This window comes from Phyllobates terribilis, unplaced genomic scaffold (assembly GCF_046119375.1).
Source record: "Phyllobates terribilis strain yellow unplaced genomic scaffold, ASM4611937v1 Scaffold_8__6_contigs__length_399053987, whole genome shotgun sequence".
Classification (NCBI taxonomy): Eukaryota; Metazoa; Chordata; class Amphibia; order Anura; family Dendrobatidae; genus Phyllobates; species Phyllobates terribilis.
The window spans coordinates 146,764,137-146,789,630 of record NW_027362768.1 but is presented as its reverse complement, the minus strand read 5'-3'; the positions used below and the strand labels follow the sequence as shown (position 1 = coordinate 146,789,630).

Genomic DNA, 25,494 nt, shown 5'->3' with positions numbered 1-25,494 from the left:
CGGGGTTGCTTTGCCCTCTGGAGGTTCCTAGTGCACCTTGGACACATCTGGCTATGGACTTTATTACTGACCTTCCCCCCTCTGAGGGTTTCACAGTCATCTGGGTGGTCGTGGACCGTTTTAGCAAGATGTGTCACTTGGTTCCCTTCATCAAACTGCCCTGCGCTAAGACACTCGCTAAGGCCTTTGTCAAGGAAATTGTCAGACTACATGGCGTTCCTACTGACATTGTTTCTGATAGGGGACCTCAGTTTGTGGCTCGTTTTTGGCGTGCCTTTTGTGACAGGTTGGGAGTTCATTTGTCGTTTTCATCCGGATATCATCCTGAGTCTAATGGCCAGACAGAAAGGAAGAACCAGGATGTTGAGCAATTCTTGCGTTGCTTTGTGGCAGACAATCAAGAGGGGTGGTCTGAGTTTCTGCCACTTGCTGAATTTGCTCTTAACAACCATACATCCTCTTCTGCTGGGTGTTCGCCTTTTTTTTGTTTTTCTGGGAGACATCCGTCTTTTGGGTCATTTTCCAAATTGGTATCAGCTGTGCCTGAGGAGGAGAGTTTTTCCGGTGATTTGGAGAGAGTTTGGACGGATGTGCGTGATAATCTTCAGGAGGCTAACAAAAAATCTAAGAGGTACTTTGATAGGAAACGGCAAGAGGTTTCGTTTGCTATTGGTGACATGGTTTGGTTGTCCTCTAAGAATCTGCGATTGAGGATTCCTTCTAAAAAATTGGGTCCCAAGTTTGTAGGGCCCTTTAAGGTGCTTCAGATAGTTAACCAATCTGCTGTTAGGTTGGAGGTTCCTACCTCCTGGAAGATTAATCAGGTGTTTCATGTTTCTCTGTTGAAAAGAGCTGATGTGTCAGTTGGTGACACCTCTGCCACTGTTCCTCCGGTGGTGGAGGACGGGGAATATGAAATTTCCCGCATCCTAAATTCTAGACGGTATAGAGGGAGTTTGCAGTATCTCGTCGCTTGGAAGGGTTTCGGACCCGAGGATAACTCATGGGTGAGGGCGGATGATGTTTCTGCTTCCAGACTTGTCAGAGAGTTTCACAGGAGGTTTCCTGATAAGCCCGGGCCTAGGGGATCCGGAGGATCCTCTTAGAAGAGGGGGTACTGTTAGAACTCTCCTGTTGTTTTTTTTCTAGTTTGCTGATCACATGACCTTTTTCGCCTATTTAATCCGGCTCCGCCCTCCTGGCCTTGCTGGACTTCATTGTATTTCTACTCTTGAGCTAGCTTGGTGCTCTGTTACCTTTCTCTGTTAGTTTTGCTAGGTCTTCTGACCTCTATGTTCTATGTTTGTCTTTTACTGCTACAATTTCTGCTAGGAGGTGTCCAACTTTATCCCAGTCCCTAGATCTTGTAGGGATCCCTCCCTTGCATCTATAGGTCTTCGTACAGACTAGCTGAGGACTTTAGCGGGTCTGATCGCAGGATCAGGTTCCCCGTTACATCGTAGGGATCCAGTTTAGGTCTATTGTAGGGACAGATCTCCTGTCTTTCCTTAGTGCTTGTAGCAGATCATAACAGCATTGACCTGGTCTCTAATCTGAGCTGCTGTTAACCTGCGATTTCTGAGGCTGGTTACTCGGATAAACTTTTCCTCAGAAGCAGAGGTGACTCTTGGTCTTCCTTTCCTGGGGCGGTCCTCATGTGAGCCAGTTTCTCTGTAGCGCTTGATGGGTTTTTGTAACTGCACTTGGGGACACATTCAAAGTATGCCCAATTTTTCGGTGACTCTTGGCCTTCATTTCTTAAAGTAATGATGGCCACTCGTTTTTCTTTACTTAGCTGCTTTTTTCTTACCATAATATAAATTCTAACAGTCTATTCAATAGGACTATCAGCAGTGTATCCACCTGACTTCTGCACAACACAACTGATGGTCCCAACCCCATTTATAAGGCAAGAAATCCCATTTATTAAACCTGACAGGGCACATCTGTGAAGTGAAAACCATTTCCGGTGACTACCTCTTGAAGCTCATCAAGAGAATGCCAAGAGTGTGCAAAGCAGTTATCAAAGCAAAAGGTGGCTACTTTGAAGAACCTAGAATATAAGACATATTTTCAGTTGTTTCACACTTTTTTGTTAAGTATATAATTCCACATGTGTTAATTCATAGTTTTGATGCCTTCAGTGTGAATGTACAATTTTCATAGTCATGAAAATACAGAAAAATCTTTAAATGAGAAGGTGTGTCCAAACTTTTGGTCTGTACATATATATATATATATATATATATATATATATATATATATATATATATATATATATATATATATATATTTATTCAATTTCTTTTTTTTTTATTTCAAATGAGAGATCCACAAAATAGCTCCAAAAGTATGAATCCACTCTGCGGCTGGGAGATACTATAGAATAGAGAACCCTTGGGCGACCAAATAGCTCCAAACATATGAATCCTCTCTGTGGCTGGGAGATACCATAGAAGAGAGGACCCTTGGGTGACCACATAGCTCCAGACATACGAATCCCCTCTGTGGCTGGGAGATACCATAGAAGAGAGGACCCTTGGGTGACCACATAGCTCCAGACATATGAATTCCCTCTGTGGCTGGGAGATACCATAGAAGAGAGGACCCTTGGATGACCACTATATCGTCCTTGCTCCATTTTTCTGTAATAGCCACAAATCACCTGAATAGGCAGTTGTATAAGATTCTGTCTGCCTTTAGCCACCACCAGAGGGAGCTCTCTGCATATACATAAGACCCAATAACAGAACAGCAGGCAGCATGGGTAGGTGAGAGGCGCTCATCACATCGTGGTTCAGCATCAGGACGCATGTGCCCCGGCATGTAATCACCGTTGACGCAGAGGTAAGCAGTGCTAGGCAAACCTGTAAGTAGGTTGCAAATAGCATCACTCACCTTAGCAAAGAACTTGACTGTGTACCCCAAGTATTTTACTCTAGGGTCAATGGCGGCATACGTAGCCAGCATTCGGGTGTTATGCTGAGCCTGGAAAGGACAAAAAATACATAAAAAGTTTGTATTTGCTATTATCAGCTGTTTTTGTTTTCCAGCTACATATAGACAGGCATTCCCATCTCAGCCATGAATGTCTTGCTGCAGATTTTTGCATTCAGCAGAATCAGTCAGACACTGTTCATTTTACTTGCGACATAGAACAACCATTATCTGCAACGTTACACCATGGACGGGAGCAGGTAGAGAACTAATATGCACCAGAGAAGCCATACAATACAGTTTGTGCGCATATAGTTCATCTCCAAACTATAACAGCGAACACACCGTCATCTGCTGGGGGGCTCAAGATGGTTTCCCCCGACAAAAACAGCCTCCAGCTGTTATATTCAGACAGCCCTTCTCATCAGCTCAGTTTCTTGATTAGTCCGGAACATTTCTCTACTGTCAGAAGCTTAGCAAAAATATTAATCACAGCTTCCCTATGTTCTCCGATCCTCCCCTTTTCAGAACTTTCTTTTCAATAATTATCACATTCTTGGCTTTTTCTTCTGTACCCTGATCATGTCTAAACACTTTCTGCCTGAAGACGTTTCTTTCTTCTTTCACTTGCAGGGTTTGGGCTGCACTGACTTCAGCCATTTATTCAGAAGTAGTCTGATCACTGTAAATTCCCTCTTTAAGGTAAGGTGGCCTTGTACTTAATGCAACACTGACATCTTACAGCATTTGGGCAAGTGGTCACTATAAGATCCTTTGGTCAGGTTAAGTTTTTACAGTTCCTTAATGCTTTTTTTATTATCTAAAACCTAGATTTCTATAGCATGTGTAGATATAGACATTGTGTTCAAATAAGTAGAGTCTCACCTGTTCCCTCACTGTATTGAGATAATATAAATGCTTATCTGCTTTGGCAATAGCTATCACCCACTTTTCGTCCATTATAGTACACCTGTCACCTTTTAATTCTACAGTGCGTCCTTTAGCTGTCATACACTGTACAAAAACAGTCCTCCTTCCAGACTGGGAACATACAACACGTCTTTGACTGCTATGGCTGAATTCTGTCCATTTTACAGGGGCACATCTGTAACTTTTACAATTATTCTTTTTCCATCAGCAAAATAATTTACTTCCTTGTTATTAAAGTCAAGTTTAGTGAGAAAGCTTCTATCACTTGGCATGTGACTTGTTGCTCTATAGTAGATGGACCGACCTTGTAATGTCTGATTATTTGCACATGGATCAGAGATTGTAGCTTTCACCTTTTGTTTAGTCCCTTTTGGAAATAATTTCTGTTGTTCTATATTGTACAGTCTTTAAGTGTCTGTTTCTAGTTTCCTTCTTGTGTGATCTTGTAGCTGTGGCTTTAAGAGCGATTCCCTTGACACCTTTCGGGGACTGCTGTACAGGTTCCTTTCTTCCCTGACGTGGGTTTACAAATTCAGGTGTATCGGCCTAGTACCTAATGCACCAATCAGTTCACAATATGAAAAATGGCCGTTTTTTATATCCTCACCCATCTATATATGGTAGTTTGCTAGTTCATGTGTTATACCTAATAAAGTTTATAATATTTTCAAAAATACATGATATGCACACCATTCTTCCAGCAATGTAGGGCATTGTTTTAATATTCTGGGCTGTGCAAACATCTTTTTTTCTCTCGTTTATATCCTCACCCACTTATCTCAGTTGTGTGATGACTTCCAACATTGCATCTATGTGCTCATGCATATCCTTTTCTTTGCAGAGTCTCATTTTGTACAGTTTTCTTAGCAGAAGTTTTTGCAGTGCATCTCACATGCATTTAGGAGAGTTTTCATGTGTTATGCAGATCATTAAATCAGTTTATAATGGCTCTTCTTGTCCCATCGGTAATCTGTGGTCTCTCTTTAGTAATATCCTCCCACAAATCAACTCTGGTCAGTAACATTTCCCCTTTAAACTTCCATAGATGATAATGGCCATGATGGGAATGCCCCTATATCTATATAAAAGAAACGACCAACGCCACATACCAAAGTGTTATACAAACTGATGTCTCCTTCTACTCCGCTCTCCCTGTGCTCAAACTTCACGATGGGGACCTTGGCTGTGGTTATTGGCAAAATGTTCTTTAGGCCTGAAGAAAATAATCATAACCTCATAAATGATGTAAAAATGTTGCACATAAGCCCATGGCATATATAGTACGCAATCTACACACATACCCGGATGTCTTTTTAAAACCTTTGCCAATCCTTCAATTATTTCTTTGCAATTAAGTTTCTGCAAAAGATGAAAATGATAAAAATACTAATTAATTTCCCTTCTTTTCACTGCTCTCCATAAACATCTTATAATTCCTTATCGAACAATTCCGTAAATCAGATTTTCATGTAAAATGTTTAACTTTTTTTTTAAATATCATGATCCTTATTACAAAAAAAAAAATTGTTTTCACACTGTCCAGTAAGCCTAAATGTAGAATCTAGAGATGTTCTGCTCTTTCAGAAAAGAAACATGGACCTGTAGGGAGCATCAGCCTGATTCTGACCCTACTTCGTTGTATTGAAATATGAAATGAGCATGCTGCTGTTTATGACAGGGAGGAGGAGGAGGAGGAGGAGGAGGAGGTGAGCTGTGACATCACCCATTGTGAATGCTGTAACCTGTGCTTTCTACTGTATATAGAGGTGTTATCAGTCATTGTACAGGAGGAGGAGGTGAGCTGTGACATCACCTATTGTGAATGGTGGCTCCTATGTTTTCTACTGTATATAGAGGTGTTATCAGTCATTGTACAGGAGGAGGAGGTGAGCTGTGACATCACCTATTGTGAATGGTGGATCCTGTGTTATCTACTGTATATAAAGGTGTTATCAGTCATTGCACAGGAGGGTGAGGAGGTGAGCTGTGATATCACCTATTGTGAATGGAGTATCCTGAGCCATCTACTGTACATAAATGTGTTACCTTTCATTGTAATCCTGCCTGTGATGAGAATGAGACAGCTGGAAAGTATTCTGCACAGAATATGAAGCATGAGTCCATTATCAGGCCTAGTGCCCAGTGATAAAAGCCTGATTTAAACAATAGGTCATTCTCTGATGACACACCACATATAATCTAAGTTTTCTTCAGTAGAGCCACTGGGGGTCCAGGCATCATATCTGACCAAGATGCATAGTAGACATCTGAAAGGCGCCTTAGCGTCCATGACATACACAATGATACAATATAGTATGTATACAGGACCACGGCGAATGCACACAATGCTGCAGAGCTGCAAACCTCTGAATCTGAACGTTTTACTAATCATTTACTGGGCCATTTTCTTGATGTGATAATTGCATGGTATACACATTTATGCCACATTGATAGGTATCTGTCTGCCCTATGTGTTTCATCAGTGGGAGTATGACTGCAAAACGCCTTGCCTTCATTAATAAAGAAAATAGAGGTCCCGCGTTACCCCTGTACAGTTGAGTGATCGTCGTACACCTTTCCTAGCATTTATTTATTTTACTCACTTATATAGCGCCATTAATTCCGCAGCGCGGTGTTTTATATTCATTACCATCACTATCCCCATTGTGGCTCACAATCTAGATTCCCTATCAGTATGTCTTTGGAGTGTGGGATGAAACCGGAGAACCCGGAGGAAACCCAGCAAACACGGGGAGAACATACAAACTCCTTGCAGATGTTGTCCTTGGTGGGATTTGAACCCAGGACCCCAGAGCTGCAAGGCTGCAGTACTAACCACTGAGCCACCATACAGTGCTAACCACTGAGCCATCGTGATGCCCATTTGAGAAACTGGATGTAATGTGTGTTCCTCCATAAGCCTAAGGAGCCACATTTTAGGCTTTTGTAATTAATGTGGTAGGATGACGTTTCGATACATGAAAATCCGCTTAATCTAACATTGCCCAGTAAAAGCACGAGGCTACCATGTACAAGCCTTACCTCCGCATTCTCGTGGCCTTCTACCGTCATACAGATGTCAAGATCGCTGTCTCGAAATCCAAATCCATTCTTGGATGATCCAAACAAGCACAGTCTGGCATTACCTATATGGAATATTTAGTTAATAAAGTATTTGCTCTTTGCATCGTCTCTCTCTCAACTTTCTCTATGCATTTACATCTTATGTTAAATGGAAACATAGGATTTTACTGAACATTGTGCCTTATCAATAGCAGAGACCCATCAATGTGTGACCAGTGGTGGGGGCCTCAAACATGGCATCCCCACCGATCAGCAGATCAAGTGGGTAGTGGCGCTCAATGCAGTTCAGTAGCCCTCTGTTCAGACTCACCGTTGAACTCTTTCCGGATAAACCTCTCTAGATAAATGAGAATTTGCTCCCGGTTGTGTTGCTCTGCAGGACTAGGCGATAATTCATCTGCAAAAAAAATTATAAAACTCTCCATAAGAAACATTTCTGCCTTGGATTCTAAAAGATACATCCATACCAATCACTGTGTCAGGAACGCCGTGCAGAATACACACCGGGTACGATTTATTAAAGGGTTATTCCCAACTTCAAAAATGGGTGCTTGGAAATACAAGCAATTTGGGAATTTATTGCTTATTAAAATAGTCAGCCGATCTGGAGATATTAACACTTTTCTTTTGTTTGCTTTCTTGTTCAACAGCAAAACATGTTCAGTGCTTACAAGCTCTTTTCTATTGGGCTTGCAAGCACTGCTTTGAAACTGGGCCAGGTGCGGACGTGAAGATAAATCACGACACATGCCATTTAAGCAAAATGCACCAGAATTCACGTATATGTCGCTAATTCAGATTTATTGTGCGTTTTTAAATCCTGACTTTTTCAGAATTTCTAGAAAAGGAAGCTTGACCAAGAGAAGATGTAAAATGCAGCAGATTTATTAATAATAAATATTTATTGATTTATTCATTAATTTATCAATGAAATGTGTCATTAATTTGATGCAAAACATTGATATAAAGTAAGGCTGAAAATAGAAAAAAAATGTGTCTAACACAATTATCAAAATGCACCATTATAGTTAATGGAGTTCTGTCATCTCGTGCAAAATTTTGTACTCCTGAAACAGAATTAAAGGGGTTGTCTACTACTTTTATACTGATAGGTGATCAAAATCAGATCAGTGCGGGTTCCCCACTGATCGCTGGTATCATCCAGATGTAAACAGTGTGTGGAGCGGAAAAGCGGAGCCCTGTATGTTGTTTAGCAGCCGTTCTCTGGCTCTGCAGCTCAGTTCCCATTCACTTCCATAGGAGATGATCTGCAGCGACAGATAAACAATGTACAAGGCTGTTCTACGTCGCACACCATTTACACCTGACAACTGCCGGATATGACAAAAGCTGATCAGTTTAATGCCAGGATCAAACATCCACCGATCTCATAATGCTGGCCTATCCTAAGGATCGATCATCAATATGAGAAATAGGAGACATCCCCTTTAAGAAACGCAGGTGTAAACTTCGCCTAACCCAGATACTATCTGGCGAGTACAATGATATTTGGTTATGAACTGGAGACCCACCGTAACACTTCTTGCACAATCGGTCTAGTATATCCCGAAACCTGGCGGTCATGGCGGGCAAAGGCTTTAGGTCGATCTTCTTGAAATCTTCAGGACAGTCATCTTTGGAGTGCCCGTCGCGCTTGCAGATGCTGCAGACAATGGTGGGCGGCTGCGATCAGAGGGACATCGTTAGTAAAAAATAAATATGTAATTCAAGTTACAGTACAGACATGTCAGGCCAGTCACATCCTACAGCCCATGAAACCATTGGCCCATTAGAATATAACATAGGACTTTTTGAAGTTTCTTGCTGGTGTCATTGGGGGGGTACACAGCACCGGCGGGGTACAGGCTCTTGCCACTAAGAGGCGGATGAAAAAAAGTGCTGGACTCTTCTCCCTAGTAAACGACGACTGTCAGCAGCTGCAGAATTGGCTGCCAACTGTCACTGTCAAGCCTATGGACACTGGAAGCAAGCACCTGATTGGTCGGCCATAACTGTGACACCATTTCCATTATTGTCAATATAGTTAGCAAACCAATCAGACAGTATAGGGGACCCCCAGATTGGGTTCTGCAGCCCCGTCTTGAGCGGAGCAGAGATATGAATGCTCGGCCTCTTGTCCATTCATTGTCAATGGGACTCGGATGTAGCTGAGAACCATATTTAGGTATCTCCATCTGTCCCAAATACAATGAACGGGGCGGTAGTGGGATGTGAGCAAATTCGGCCCCCTCTTGGCACTGGTGGGTATCAACCTCACAAAGCATAAATTCGAACACCAGACACTCACGGTACCCGAGCACTCCTGGACATTGGGTATCAGCAAAAGACGGAGGGCAGGGACCCTCCAGGCACTAATCCACTTGAGACCTCCACCTTCATTGCCATAATGGCTACAGGAGGCCATCTGTCCCAAATACAATGAATGGAGCAGTAGCGGGATGTTAACATATTCGGCCCCTTCTTGGCACTGGTGGGCATCAACCTCACAACGCATAAATCCAAACATCAGACACTCATGATACCCGAGGACCTCCGGACACTGGGTATCAGCAAAAGAAGGAGGGCAGGGATCCTCCAGGCACTATTCCACTTGAGACCTCCACCTTCATTGCAGTAATGGCTACTGGAGGCTATGACATATGTTACACGTGGGATGCAATAATATAGTCTGCTATGCAATCCTATGTTTTTTTTACAGAGTACTGGTGTATACGGGCCTGATGGAGTCCTTCATTTGCTCTATGGAAATATTTAGTGTGCATGTTATGAACGTAATGTGAATAGAGCCACCCACAAGTCACGGCAAATCTGGCATAATTAGAAGGATAAAGATGTATTTGAAAAAAAAAACGGAAAGTAAAAAATCTCTATGGCGAAAGTTACTACAAAACCGCATAAAAACATAATAAAACAATCTACTTATTGAGTTCCTACCACTTCCCATAAGGATGGTTGATGTATTTCACCACTTCCTGACGTCGGCTGGGTGTATGTCAGAGAGATATCCCAGCCTCGGATAATAACAGGAGTCCGAAGAACTATTAAAACTACTTTTATAGGCATCGGAACTGAACAGGTTCCTGAAATGTTATCGTACTGGTCTGACACCATACTCCATGTAGAGTGAGCATCGCAGATACTCAGGCGGATTGTACCTGGGGCAAATCTGCCCACTTTGCACACAGATATCATCCATAAGGCTGTTGTGTAACTTTCCAAATACAAACTTTTATTAACAACGTGTCCGTCCCCTCTAAACCAAGGTAATGCATACAGCAGGGCCGGCTCCAGGTTTATGTGGGCCCTTGGGTGACAAGAGTCCCAGCGGGCCCCTCTTTGCTTTCGATTTTAATTCCACAACCCAAAAGATAACTTTTTTGTACCATTTTTTGGGAGGTGAAGTGAATGGAAAACAGTGATTCTGCCATTTCTATTCTCTTTTTTTTTTTTATGCTGGGCTTCTGAGGTGTATAAACATGGCCACATGGGGGTCTTCAAGAGCCCCTGTCTGCCACGACAATTGAACCCAGTCAATTGGTAAAACTGCTCCGATCAGAATTGGCACTGATCGCAGCAGTTACATTTAGGCGCCGGCAGAACAGCGCAGCAGGCTCCTTCGCTGTTTGGAGCAGCCTCAGCTCCTGAGCACCCTCCATACACGACGTTCCTCCAGGACACAAGTGATCAATGGCACTTACATGGGTCTGTCAGGTGTTGGCGCTAGCTCTGCACACAGCCCCTTATGCAATGATATAGGGTCCAACTTTGGTTCAGCAAAACTTTTAGAGGCAGAAGCAAAATGGATCAATTTGTAGGTAGTCTGAAAGGGGTTGTATATTATGAATACATGGCAGCTTTTTGCCAAAACGAGTGCCACACCTGTCCAAGAGTTATTTGGTATTACTTCTTATCTCCATTGAAGTGAATGGAGCTAAGCTGCAATACCACACAGACTCTGTACAGGTGCGGCACCGTTCTTGGAAAAAAGCAGCCCTGATATCACAAATCTGCAAAACCCCTGGCCATACATACAAGATAGGAGTCACTCTAACATGCATACGATTTTTCTGGATTGGTGACTATAGGTATGAATACTTGCCTCTGTGCATTAATACTGGACAATAACTATATTTTTCTGCATTTTTTTCCAATCTTCTTCTGACTACCAACACTTTGCATACGTGACTCCTATTATACTGCCTCTATTCTTTTGCATACGTGGAGGATTTGCCTAATATTTTTGGAGGATTTTTTTGCACTCGCTTCTGTGGACTGTACGGCTTTTTTTGGGGGGAGTGGGAGGTGTTTCAGTTTCTTACCTTTCCAGAAGTTAAGATAAGCTTATCAAAGATATAATGCAATTCATCATCAGCAATGTTTCCTTCATTCTTCAAAGTTTCGTGATGAAGTGAGGTAGCTGAGGTGCACTCATCAAGCCCGTTTTGCAGAGAACATGTCGCTTCTGATGCACACTTTCCTTCAGTAGTATCATCATCATCTGTAATTGCTGAGGAGTCTTTTCCATTATATTTTCCGCTTGCCGTAACTCCTAAAGCTTCAGATTTCTGGTCTGTCTCCGACAAACAAGTCAGATCCATACCCTGCTCCTGAGAAGAGGTGGGATGACCTGCCTCCTCGTCGCTCACAAGTAGTCCTTCCATGGTGTCCCTGATGTCCTTTTCAGAATTATTGCACCCCCCGGTCTCCAAGTCATTGCTTTCCATCTCACCTCCATCACTTTCACCCTCCTGGACACTACCATTATCCATGGGACCCCCACATTTCTGGCTGCAAGACTTTCCCCTCTTTTTAGTCTCTGTTTTGGATTTGTTCTTCTCATTTCTTTGCGGACGAGCAAAATATCTGTAGGCTGCACGGAAACGCTCCAGTATGTACTCGTATACCATCTGGCTGTTGAGACTCCTTGCGACGTTCCTCTTTAGTGCAAAAGGATCTAGAGAAAACAGAAATGTATGAAGTTTTGTCATTTATGGCATCGGTTTGCATCATCGTGTGAAAATAGTGCTAGATAATTGGCAACGGCCATGAACAACTTCCAGGGGACCATGGCTGAGGATGGGTGAGTGTGTGTGTGTGTGTGTGTGTGTGTGTGTGTGTGTGTGTGTGTGTGTGTGTGTGTGTGTGTGTGTGTGTGTGTGTGTGTGTGTGTGTGGGGGGGGGGGGGGTCATATGGTTTCACAAGAAAAGCTGCTAATTTTCCTGGTTAGCAAATAAAGAAAATGTTCTACAATTTTATAGTATATTTTGTGCTTCAGTACCTCTGCACTTTCAAGACGTCAATGACTGGTACTCTCTTTGTTCACATCTGGAGGTTAGATACAACTATTTTAATCAGGTTTTCCCAGGACAGGATCATGGTGTTGGGGCAGAATGTCTAGGATTGACCATTGAGACCTTCCAGAGAACAGGGCTTTGCAGAATCCCATCTGAAAGAGGTTGTCCACTGCTTTTACATAGGATAGGTAACCCATGTCTGATCGACACCCGGCACCCCCGCCAATCAGCTGTTATAGGTGGTGGCGGCGGTGGCAAGTACTTCCTTGTTGAGCTGGCCGTCTACTTGTAATGGCCGGGACTTGGTAGTGCACATCCGCCTCCAATTAAAATAAATAGGAGGACGATGTGCAGTACCCTGTGGCGGTCACTAGAAATAGAAGGCCAGCTCCGCAAGTAAGAACTTCCGGCTGGGCCGCCGGAACAGCTGATCGTTGGCGCTGCTGGGTGTCAGACCCCGGCCGATCAGACATTGATGACCTATCCTAAGGGTAGGCCATCAATGTAAAAGTAGTGGACAATCTCTTGAAGTGCAAGGAGGTTGAGCAGGCCCACCTTGGCCTTTTTCAATCTCCATGAGACTGCCGATAATAGAGTACAGCACCCGGCCATTTCAGGCAGTTCCAACGAGAAAGACTGCTCAACCTGCACATCATTCATGGGGACGTCTGCAGTGCTAGGTTTTCAGCTCCAATGGGGGTTCCAGCGGTCCAACCCACGGCTATCAATAACCTATCAGTAGGAAATACTATGAAAATTGTACATTTACACTGAAGGCATCAAAACTATGAATTAACACATGTGGAATTATATACTTAACAAAAAAGTGTGAAACAACTGAAGATATGTCTTATATTCTAGGTTCTTCAAAGTAGCCACCTTTTGCTTTGATGACTGCTTTGCACACTCTTGGCATTCTCTTGATGAGCTTCAAGAGGTAGTCACCGGAAATGGTCTTCCAACAATCTTGAAGGAGTTCCCAGAGATACTTAGCACTTGTTGGCCCTTTTGCCTTCACTCTGCAGTCCAGCTCACCCCAAACCATCTCGATTGGGTTCAGGTCTGGTGACTGTGGAGGCCAGGTCATCTGGCGTAGCACCCCATCACTCTCCTTCTTGGTCAAATAGCCCTTACACAGCCTGGAGGTGTGTTTGGGGTCATTGTGCTGTTGAAAAATAAATGATGGTGCAACTAAACGCAAACCGGATGGAATAGCATGCCGCTGCAAGATGCTGTGGTAGCCATGCTGGTTCAGTATGCCTTCAATTTTGAATAAATCCCCAACAGTGTCACCAGCAAAGCACCCCCACACCATCACACCTCCTCCTCCATGCTTCACGGTGGGAACCAGGCATGTAGAGTCCATCCGTTCACCTTTTCTGCGTCGCACAAAGACACGGTGGTTGGAACCAAAGATCTCAAATTTGGACTCATCAGACCAAAGCACAGATTTCCACTGGTCTAATGTCCATTCCTTGTGTTCTTTAGCCCAAACAAGTCTCTTCTGCTTGTTGCCTGTCCTTAGCAGTGGTTTCCTAGCAGCTATTTTACCATGAAGGCCTGCTGCACAAAGTCTCCTCTTAACAGTTGTTGTAGAGATGTATCTGCTGCTAGAACTCTGTGTGGCATTGACCTGGTCTCTAATCTGAGCTGCTGTTAACCTGCAATTTCTGAGGCTGGTGACTCGGATAAACTTATCCTCAGAAGCAGAGGTGACTCTTGGTCTTCCTTTCCTGGGGCGGTCCTCATGTGAGCCAGTTTCTTTGTAGCGCTTGATGGTTTTTGCAACTGCACTTGGGGACACTTTCAAAGTTTGCTCAATTTTTCGCACTGACTGACCTTCATTTCTTAAAGTAATGATGGCCACTCATTTTTCTTTACTTAGCTGCTTTTTTCTTGCCATAATACAAATTCTAACAGTCTATTCTGTAGGACTATCAGCTGTGTATCCACCTGACTTCTGCACAACACAACTGATGGTCCCAACCCCATTTATAAGGCAAGAAATCCCACTCATTAAACCTGACAGGGCACACCTGTGAAGTGAAAACCATTTCCGGTGACTACCTCTTGAAGCTCATCAAGAGAATGCCAAGAGTGTGCAAAGCAGTCATCAAAGCAAAAGGTGGCTACTTTGAAGAATCTACAATATAAGACATATTTTCAGTTGTTTCACACTTTTTTGTTAAGTATATAATTCCACGTGTTAATTCATAGTTTTGATGCCTTCAGTGTGAATGTACAATTTTCATAGCCATGAAAATATAGAAAAATCTTTAAATGAGAAGGTGTGTCCAAACTTTTGGTCTGTACTGTATATGCAGGAAAAAAAGCTTGTTACGCTGGTTGCACACATCTGTCTTTCACAGTCCAAGTACAGATGTATGGACTGCCCGCGGTCCATACTCAGAAAGTGGAACGTGGTTGTCTGAAACTGGTCTTAGAGGTATACGTCTGGAGAGTCTCCCGATGTGTATCGCCAATGTAGGCTCCTAACATGATGTGAACCGTTCAACTGAAAGATTAAGACATAAGATGATGAGTATTTACCTTCTATGGCTATTCGTCTTTTTGGCCAGTTCTTGTTTTCCCTGCTTAGCATGCTTTGTACTCGCACGCTGATCACATATTCTTCCATTGCAAACTCCAATGTGTAAAACTTAAGCAACTCCAACCACAGCTGTCCGAGAGATACCTGGTGAGACTGTTCAAACACCAAGCGGCACTAGACAGAAAACATTAAGAAAAGTCAAAATAGATGGTGCATCTTGAAGTGATCGCCTCGTCTAGACATAATCTAAACTGTAGGACGGATCCAAGAGCTTTCACTAAACATTAGCATTTATATAACTTAAAGGGGTCCACCATTCCCTGGAATTACCTCCCCATCACCACCACTGCAGTACATATTGTATTATTTTCATCACCACCACCACCACTGCAGTACATATTGTATTATTTTCAGCAGGATCAGCTCCAGTGCTCTGCAATCGAAGAGAATCTGGATGCAATGCTCCAAAAATTGTATGGCAAGCATGCTCAGAAATTTTTTGAGCTTGCGGAGAAATTAAGGAATGGAGATGCTCTTGTGCGGCCAAACTCTCTGTCCCCGGCAAGACTAGTTCTCAACATACAGTCATATGAAAAAGTTTGGGCACCCCTATTAATCTTAAGCTTAATGTTCTATAAAAATTGGTGTTTTTGCAACAGCTATTTCAGTTTGATATATGTAATAACTGTTGGATACAGTAATGTTTCTGCCTTGAAATGAGGTTCATTGTACTAACAGAAAATGTGCAATCTGCATTCAAACAAAATTTGACAGGTGCATAAGTATGGGCACCTCACCAGAAAAGTGACATTAATAGTTAGTAGATCCTCCTTTTGCAAAAATAACAGCCTCTAGTCGCTTCCTGTAGCTTTTAATGAGTTCCTGGATCCTGGATGAAGGTATTTTTGACCATTCCTCTTTACAAAACAATTCCAGTTCAGTTAAGTTTGATGGTCGCCGAGCATGGACAGCCCTCTTCAAATGATCCCACAGATGTTCAATGATATTCAGGTCTGGGGACTGGGATGGCCATTCCAGAACATTGTAGTTGTTCCTCTGCATGAATGCCTGAGTAGATTTGGAGCGGTGTTTTGGATCATTGTCTTGCTGAAAGATCCATCCACTTTGTAACTTCATATTTATCACTGATTCTTGAACACTATTGTCAAGAATCTGCTGATACTGAGTGGAATCCATGCGTCCCTCAACTTTAACAAGATTCCCACTGCCAGCATTGACCACACAGCCCCAAAGCATGATGGAACCTCCACCAAATTTTACTGTGGGTAGCAAGTGTTTTTCTTGGAATGCTGTGTTTTTTTGCCACCATGCATAACGCCTTTTTGTATGACCAAATAACTCAATCTTGATTTCATCAGTCCACAGGACCTTCTTCCAAAAAGAAATTGGCTTCTCCAAATGTGCTTTTGCATACCTCAGCCAACTCTGTTTGTGGCGTGCTTGCAGAAACGGCTTCTTTCGCATCACTCTCCCATACAGCTTCTCCTTGTGCAAAGTGCCTTGTATAGTTGACCGATGCACAGTGACACCATCTGCAGCAAGTTGATGCTGCAGCTCTCTGGAGGTGGTCTGAGGATTGTCCTTGACTGATCTCACCATTCTTCTTCTCTGCCTTTCTGATGTTTTTCTTGGCCTGCCACTTCTGGCCTTAACAAGAACTGTCCCTGTGTTCTTCCATTTCCTTACTATGTTCCTCACAGTGGAAACTGACAGGTTAAATCTCTGAGACAGCTTTTTGTATGCTTCCCCTGAACAACTATGTTGAATAATCTTTGTTTTCAGATCATTTGACAGTTATTTTGAGGAGCCCATGATGCCACTCTTCAGAGGAGATTCAAACAGAAGAACGACTTGCAAGTGGCCACTTTAAGTAGCTTTTCTCATGATTGCATACACCTGGCTATAAAGTTCAAAGCTCCATGAGGTTACAAAACCAAAAAAAGTGCTTTAGTAAGTCAGTAAAAAGTAGGTAGGAGTATTTAAAACAAGAAAATGATAAGGGTGCCCATACTTATGCACCTTTCAAATTTTGTTTGAATGCAGATTGCACATTTTCTGTTAGTACAATAAACCTCATTTCAAGGCAGAAACATTACTGTGTCCAACAGTTATTACATATATCAAACTGAAATAGCTGTTGCAAAAACACCAATTTTTATAAAACATTAAGCTTAAGATTAATAGGGGTGCCCAAACTTTTTCATATGACTGTAGATGCAGGTCCCAGATCTACTGGACAATTAGGAGTTATCCTATCCTACAAGCCACAGCGTCTGAATTAACAAAGGTGGGGCTGTGCTGCTCCAGAGAGCTCAACAACCCTTCCAATTCATTGATAATTCGTTGACGCAGTGTGATGCCACCATCAGATGTGGACGTGAGTGAGCTACAAACCAAAAGGCCGTCCATTTAACTCACTCCCCTTTGCAGCACTACTTGCCTTTCCATGCTTCTCTTTATTCCTCCTGTTCTCAGCTTCAGATCCTGCGTTCCTCCTGTGGTTCTCATTCCTTCCCCGTCCATCCATTCCCATATTCTTGCCGTCGCTGCTGCCCGGTCTGTATTCCCATTCCGCGTACTTCTCGTCAGATACCCCCTTTAAGTGATAATCATCAAGTCTCTTGGTTTCGAAGCCGTCTACCTATTGAGGCCCGGTAGAGATGGCGATATCACGACTGCACATGGTGTAGTATAAGGAATGTAAACATATATACCGAATGCTTACCCAGGATCCTAAGTATGCTGGAAGGATCGGTGGCTGTCTTTTCTGGAGAAAAAATACCACCATTAAGGCAAAAGAGTAAGATGGGATCCCACCTTCTGCTTGGCAGTCAATGTGGCATAGCTGTAAAAGATAAGGGACATAAAGTATAAATATTCGTCCTGATTCTGAAATTCTATAGTTTCTACAGCGTCCTAAAATTATTACTTACCCTTGCCCAATAGCGGAAAGATAACACCAATGGGATGAGGGCAGGCTCCAGTCTGCCTACTGCTGCCAATAATTCAGTGGTAAGGCACGCCGTGTCATTTCCGGCACTCACTTTGCAAGTCAATCCACTGGGGGTGGAAAAAATAAATCGCAACTATAATACATATATATATATATATATATATATGCATATAGATGAAAGTTTTGATTACCCACCTCATCCCAAATCGTGCATTGTGGTGTGTGTATATGTATGTATATATGTATATTTATATATACACATACACGAATCACAATTCAAAAACGAGCATGCTAACTTTTTTTATTTTCTGTTTGGGATAAGGTGGGAGATCGAAACTTCTATATATATATTTTTTTTACATTTATTTTCAATCTTTTTAAAAACTTTTCTTTTTAGCCCCCCTCCCACTTGGGAACTTGAACCTGTGATCGTTTGTTTGCATCATGTCCTCCAATGCTATAGTAGAAATTTTTCGGTCTCCGCTCCTGAGCCTGCTCCATATACCCATCCACGAAAGCAAAGGCACATCATGGGGCAGGAAGGGGTTCATATAAAAACATTTAATTAGTCCTGCCATACAATGAATTGGCTCAGGAGCTTTAATGTATACAGTCTCCGCCTGCCCAGCCTGACTGAAGGCTTCAGCTTGTACTGAGGGATGTGAGATCTTAGCATCAGCAGCAGCAGGGAGGAGGGACACTGAGGGGCCGTGAATCAAACTAGGTGGAAAGAGATTAAGTTAAAATTTCATATAGGAATATTCAGCTATTGTGGCATGGACTTTGAAAGTAAATATAGCACCCCTATCAGGTCTAAGATCGAGGTAATGTATTCAGTTTGTATTCTGATGCATTCGCTTCAAAATTGTATCTGCCAGTAGAGAGAAAACCATAAGAATTGGTCCCACTGAATAACAATAGCGTTAATCACTGTGCAGATTCACACATCCGACGTGTATTTTCTGCAGTAGAAATCACAGGCAGATACTGCCGTGGAAAATACACGTAATTGAATAGAGAAAAATATAAAATGTTCTCACTGCCATAAATATATGTTATCAGTGCACAGAATTTTGGAAGCAAAATGGTGTTAAAGTAACATTAATCGTAAGCGCCAATCATTAAAGGAAGAAACATACCTCTTCTTGTCTTTACAAAACACAACAGGAACCTTTGCATGGAAATCAGATTCAACCTCTACAAAGTGAGCTGGAATCAGCGGGAGGAAAAACATTATACGAGATAAGAGTATCCTGATTTACAAAGAGCACACAGTTAAAAAGGGGTCATCCAGCACCTCTCCCTTTTGCCCCCCACGGAGGTGACAGGTCCTGTTCACACTGCGTTAATGGCAAGTCTGACGCAAGCCCACCAGGTATTATGCACCTGTTAATTAGAATAGCACAAATGAACAGTACCTGTCGACTGTGCACGAAACGTGGCAATATAGGAGTCTATGCAATGTCAGCAGCGCCTCCTGCTTCCGGATGCGGAAGTGCAAGTTGCTGTATGACCCGTTTAAGCATAAATATAACAGCAGTCTAACAAAAAAAACAGAGATGGAAAAATTAGTTCAAGAAAGATAAAATTGACTTACCGCAGTTTTTTAGAATATCGAGAGCTTTGATTAAAACGTCTGGTTGGCTCATCTGAAACAAAAAGGATTACATGTGCAGTGGAATAAGGGTTTGTAATGTGACACAGGTAAACTCAGCTGCGCTGCCCCTGCCCACATAGGGACCTTATCTGAAAGGTGCATCTGTGCTCTAATCTCCCAGCACTTTCTAATCATGCAGGAGGTTCGACCAGGAGATCAGAGCTGTATCATTACATCTCACACACTGAGAAACCTGAGCTATGGTGGGGTCGTGTTCTTTTTCTGTTGTGTTGCTGCCTGATTATGATTGGGCAACGTAGTAGAGGGCGAAGTACACACCCCCAGTGAAAACTATCTGATAAATACCCACTTGGAACTTAAATGTTAGGCAGCTAAGACCAGTGATTGGGTGCAGTAGACATACGAGTATAGCTCAGTATCTCTGCTGGTCATGTCAACAGAGACCAGCAGGACCACCAGAGAGGTTAGAGGCACTAGCAGGCTTATTTTATCACATTCCCTACTTTAAAGGTAATTTTCAAAAACCATCCCTTTTAAGTAACTAATAAATACAAAATGTTGGGACATTTTTTAAAACAACACGGTGATCAAAGTTATATAGTGGATTTAGAATATATTACAAGTCTGGCCTATATTCAATAGGGCTTCTGTACTGAAGATGAGGAACGCAATTATCTATGAAGTAGCAGTATTTCCATTTACCATCATACATACCTTAGGTGGAAACTTTACATCTATGTTAATGTCGCTCGTTTTGAATGCAAATCGAGTCAGCGAGGATCCGTACATTCTCAGCGAGCACTCTAGGAACGAGAAGGAGAGGATGCCGCAAGCAGTTTTATGGATAAGTAATGAATACCTATTGAATATTTCTGGAATAAACCATTTAGGAAATTTTAAGCTATCCCAAGCTGGCGTGACACTTATGTCACATGAGTGCTCCACTCAGTCCTTTGGACGAGTGAGAACTGCAGCCCATTAGCAGCCACTGATTGGCTGCAGCGTTCACGTGGCACAACAGTGTCACATGAGGAATCCAGGTGTGGTTCCAGGGATATCGGGGCCAGTGCCGGAGGTGTAGGAATGCTTTTGACATATACTGCCAACCTAATGTTTTTAATATAGATTGTAATTGTGAAAAAAAAGAATGCCAAAAAATGTTTAAAAAAAAGGAGTATAATACAAAAGCTTTCTTTAAACAAATACGTAATTTTATGACGACACATTCCCTTTAAAACAAAACAGGTTACTTCCATTTCATCTCCCAACCCACGAGGGGTAACTTACTATTTTAGGATTGTGGGTACAAGGGAAATTGTCCATTTTCAATTTCAAAAACTGATAATGAAAAATTAAAATGAAATTTCCCACCGGCGTCACCATTTACAAAAATACATACCGGGCAATTTCATCTGGATAATTTTCTCCATCTCGATAACGATTTGCTGCCTAGACAGGAAGTCCTCCTGAGATATCCCATGCTCCTTTGCTGCATTCACCAGGGTCACTCCCAAAGCTTCAATCTGAGCCGCCGATGGAGGCGGAAGAGAGCGCAACTCATTCTCCTCCTGCTTCTCCTGCAAATAAATTCATATCAGTGAGTAATGACATCTGCAGCCTCATACATTATACAGCTGCAAAATCCTCAAATTGAGGGTACACACGAATGTATTGGGGGGGGGGGGGGGTTGACAAAGTTTACAGGACTCTTGTATCATCCAACTATTTACCAAGTGGTAGCATCTACTTAAAACCTTGAATCCGGTGGCTTGCTGTGCAGCAGGATCCATGGTCACCATACTGGGAGACAATGGCTTTTGTTGATCCACAGCTCTACAATGTAAATAAAGGATCAAAGATCTCAGGTTGAGACCCGATCTTTTTGCAGGCTCCAGTCTGCTTTCAGATATCTGCCCTTCTTAGAATACAATGACCACCTAATTTCTTGGCCTTAGGGTGACCCTTAAGCAAATCACTCATCCGATCTTGTTTACAGGTCAGACTAAGGTCGGCCATACACATTAAGGCCCCGTCACACATAACGAGATTTGCTAGCGAGATCGTTGATACGTCACGGTTTTTGTGACGCAATAGCGATCTTGCTAGCGATCTCGTTATGTCTGACAGGTAGCAACGATCAGGCCCCTGCTGTGAGATCGCTGATCGTTACAAAGCTTCCTGGACCATTCCTGGGTCGTTGCGCTCCCGCTGGGCAGTGTGCATCGCTGTATTTGACACCTTATCAACGACCTCGTTAGCGATTCAGAACTGAGACACGTAGGCGTGCATAAATTGGACTTTTCCGCACCCCTCGTCCCCGATTGGTGGTCGCTACAGCGTTCTAATTTTCCGCCGTGCATAAAGAAGGCAACAGAATAGCGATTCCGTCCTTTGTTTCTGACCTCGTGCTGGATTGCAGATCCTAGCAGAATTCTCCAGGCTGTTGATATCCGTTCAATCGACTGAGTCCTGATTTTGCGTAATTTTATGCACGCCTTTGTGACACAGTACAGTCCCTATCAAGGTGTGGATCGTTGAAATAGCTGGTGTGTGAAAGCGTCCCAACGACCGCCAAGATCGTTACTTAGATCGCTGGGGCGGCCGAAATAGTTGGGAAGTTCTGCATATTTGACAGCTCCCCAGCGATCACGAAACGACTCTACAGCGATCCCAAAACCGTGACGTAATAACGATCTCGCTAGCTATCTCGTTATGTGTGACGGGGCCTTTTGATGGCTGTCAGCAGAACGATGTTTTGGCCGATCATCCTGTTGACAGCCATCTCAACTGACTCTTCCCATACGCAGAAGCGCCCAAGCCAACAGCCACCATGGCCGACTCTCCCATACAAAGGAATGTCCGGCTGACAGCCATCTCGGCCGACTCTCCCAAACACAGGAATGTCGAGCGGACAGCCATCTCGACTGACTCTCCCATACACAGGAATGGCCAGCTGACAGCAAGCTCGGCCGATTCTCCCATACACAGGAATGGCCGGCTGACAGCTATCTCGGCCGACTCTCCCATACACAGGAATGGCCAGCTGACAGCAAGCTCGGCCGATTCTCCCATACACAGGAATGGCCGGCTGACAGCCATCTCGGCCGACTCTCCCATACACAGAAATGTCCGGCTGACAGCCATCTCGGCCAACTCTCCCATATACAGGAATGGCCGGCTGACAGCAAGGTCGGCTGATTCTCCCATACACAGGAATGGCCGGCGGACAGCCATCTCGGCCGATTCTCCCATACACAGGAATGGCCGGCGGACAGCCATCTCGGCCGACTCTCCCATACACAGGAATGTCCGGCTGACAGCCATCTCGGCCGACTCTCCCATACACAGGAATGTCAGGCTGACAGCCATCTCGGCCGACTCTCCCATAAGCAGAAATGTCCGGCTGACAGCCATCTCGGCCGACACTCCCACACACAGGAATGTCCGGCTGACAGCGATCTCGGCTGACTCTCCCATACACAGGAGTGCCCAAGCAAACAGCCATCTCCTACGACTCTCCCATACACAGAAATGTCCGGCTGACAGCCATCTCGGCCGACTCTCCCATACACAGGAATGTCCGGCTGACCGCCATCTCGGCCGACTCTCCCATACACAGGAGTGCCCAAGCAAACAGCCATCTCCTACGGCTCTCCCATACACAGGGGTGCCTGGCTGACAGCCATCTCGGCCGACTCTTTCATAAACAGGAATGTTCGGCTGACAGCCATCTCGGCCGACTCTCCCACACACAGGAATGTCCGGCTGACAGCCATCTCGGCCGACTCTCCCAAACACTGGAATGTCGAGCGGACAGCCATCTCGACTGACTCTCCCATACACAGGAATGGCCAGCTGACAGCAAGCTCGGCCGATTCTCCCATACACAGGAATGGCCGGCTGACAGCCATCTCGGCCGACTCTCCCATACACAGAAATGTCCGGCTGACAGCCATCTCGACCGACTCTACTATACACAGGAATGTCCGGCTGACAGCCATCTCGGCCAACTCTCCCATATACAGGAATGGCCGGCTGACAGCAAGGTCGGCCGATTCTCCCATACACAGGAATGGCCGGCGGACAGCCATCTCGGCCGATTCTCCCATACACAGGAATGGCCGGCGGACAGCCATCTCGGCCGACTCTCCCATACACAGGAATGTCCGGCTGACAGCGATCTCGGCCGATTCTCCCATACACAGGAGTGCCCAAGCAAACAGCCATCTCCTACGACTCTCCCATAAGCAGAAATGTCCGGCTGACAGCCATCTCGGCCGACACTCCCACACACAGGAATGTCCGGCTGACAGCGATCTCGGCCGATTCTCCCATACACAGGAGTGCCCAAGCAAACAGCCATCTCCTACGACTCTCCCATACACAGGAATATCCGGCTGACAGTCATCTCGGCCGACTCTCCCATACACAGGAATGTCCGGCTGACAGCCATCTCGGCCGACACTCCCACACACAGGAATGTCCGGCTGACAGCGATCTCGGCTGACTCTCCCATACACAGGAGTGCCCAAGCAAACAGCCATCTCCTACGACTCTCCCATACACAGAAATGTCCGGCTGACAGCCATCTCGGCCGACTCTCCCATACACAGGAATGTCCGGCTGACCGCCATCTCGGCCGACTCTCCCATACACAGGAGTGCCCAAGCAAACAGCCATCTCCTACGGCTCTCCCATACACAGGAGTGCCTGGCTGACAGCCATCTCGGCCGACTCTTTCATAAACAGGAATGTTCGGCTGACAGCCATCTCGGCCGACTCTCCCATACACAGGAGTGACCAAGCAAACAGCCATCTCCTACGGCTCTCCCATACACAGGAGTGCCTGGCTGACAGCCATCTCGACCGACTCTTCCACACACAGGAATGTCCGGCTGACAGCCATCTCGACCGACTCTTCCACACACAGGAATGTCCGGCTGACAGCCATCTCGACCGACTCTTCCACACACAGGAATGTCCGGCTGACAGCCATCTCGGCCGACTCTCCCATACACAGGAATGTTCGGCTGACAGCCACCTCGGCTGACTCTCCCATAAACAGGAATGTCCGGCTGACAGCCATCTCGGCCGACTCTCCCATACACAGGAGTGCCCAAGCAAACAGCCATCTCCTACGACTCTCCCATACACAGGAGTGCCTGGCTGACAGCCATCTCGGCCGACTCTTCCATACACAGGAATGTTCGGCTGACAGCCATCTCGGCCGGCTCTCCCATACACAGGAATGTCCGGCTGACAGTGATCTCGGCCGACTCTTTCACACACAGGAGTGCCCAAGCAAACAGCCATCTCCTAAGACTCTCCCATACAAAGGAATGTCCGGCTGACAGCCATCTCGGCCGACTCTCCCAAAACACAGGAATGTCTGGCGGACAGCCATCTCGACCGACTCTACTATACACAGGAATGTCCGGCTGACAGCCATCTCTCCCACACACAGGAATTTCCGGCTGACAGCCATCTCGGCCGACTCTTCCACACACAGAAATGTCCGGCTGACAGCCATCTCGGCCGACTCTTCCACACACAGAAATGTCCGGCTGACAGCCATCTCGGCCGACTCCCCCATACACAGGAATGTCCGGCTGACAGCCATCTCGGCCGATTCTCCCATACACAGGAGTGCCCAAGCAAACAGCCATCTCCTAAGACTCTCCCATACACAGGAGTACCTGGCTGACAGCCATCTCGGCCAACTCTTCCATACACAGGAATGTCCGGCTGACAGCCATCTCGGCCGACTCTTTCATACACAGGAATGTTTGGCTGACAGCCATCTCGGCCGACTCTCCCATACACAGGAATGGCCACCTCGGCCGACTCTCCCATACACAGGAGTGCCCAAGCAAACAGCCATCTCCTACGACTCTATTATTAGGGGGACAGACAGGGCAATCTGTCACAAAGACCGGGATCGCCGAACGGTGTGCTGCCTCCCTGGCGCTCGAGTCCGGCACATCGCGGATCGGGTTGACAGGTTACTGGGTGGGGCTGGCGAAGACCCAGCGGTCATGGTCCACATCGGCACCAATGACAAAGTGAGTGGTAGATGGAGGGTCC

The 25,494-nt window shown here is 44.8% G+C and overlaps 1 protein-coding gene across 1 annotated transcript in view; it reads right to left on the bottom strand.

The window, feature by feature from the left end:
• TUT4 (terminal uridylyl transferase 4) overlaps nt 1-25,494 on the bottom strand; it is a 67,295-nt gene that overhangs the window by 25,179 nt on the left and 16,622 nt on the right. The window contains exons 5-19 of the mRNA XM_073643467.1: nt 20,810-20,987; nt 20,125-20,213; nt 19,390-19,441; nt 18,932-19,001; nt 17,773-17,899; nt 17,565-17,684; nt 17,280-17,480; nt 14,818-14,992; nt 11,292-11,926; nt 8,484-8,634; nt 7,262-7,348; nt 6,910-7,013; nt 5,169-5,226; nt 4,977-5,080; nt 2,899-2,988 (exon numbers count right to left, since the gene is read on the bottom strand). Coding sequence (XP_073499568.1) covers nt 2,899-2,988; nt 4,977-5,080; nt 5,169-5,226; nt 6,910-7,013; nt 7,262-7,348; nt 8,484-8,634; nt 11,292-11,926; nt 14,818-14,992; nt 17,280-17,480; nt 17,565-17,684; nt 17,773-17,899; nt 18,932-19,001; nt 19,390-19,441; nt 20,125-20,213; nt 20,810-20,987 — 2,241 coding nt within the window. The remainder of the gene's footprint in view (nt 1-2,898; nt 2,989-4,976; nt 5,081-5,168; nt 5,227-6,909; nt 7,014-7,261; nt 7,349-8,483; nt 8,635-11,291; nt 11,927-14,817; nt 14,993-17,279; nt 17,481-17,564; nt 17,685-17,772; nt 17,900-18,931; nt 19,002-19,389; nt 19,442-20,124; nt 20,214-20,809; nt 20,988-25,494) is intronic.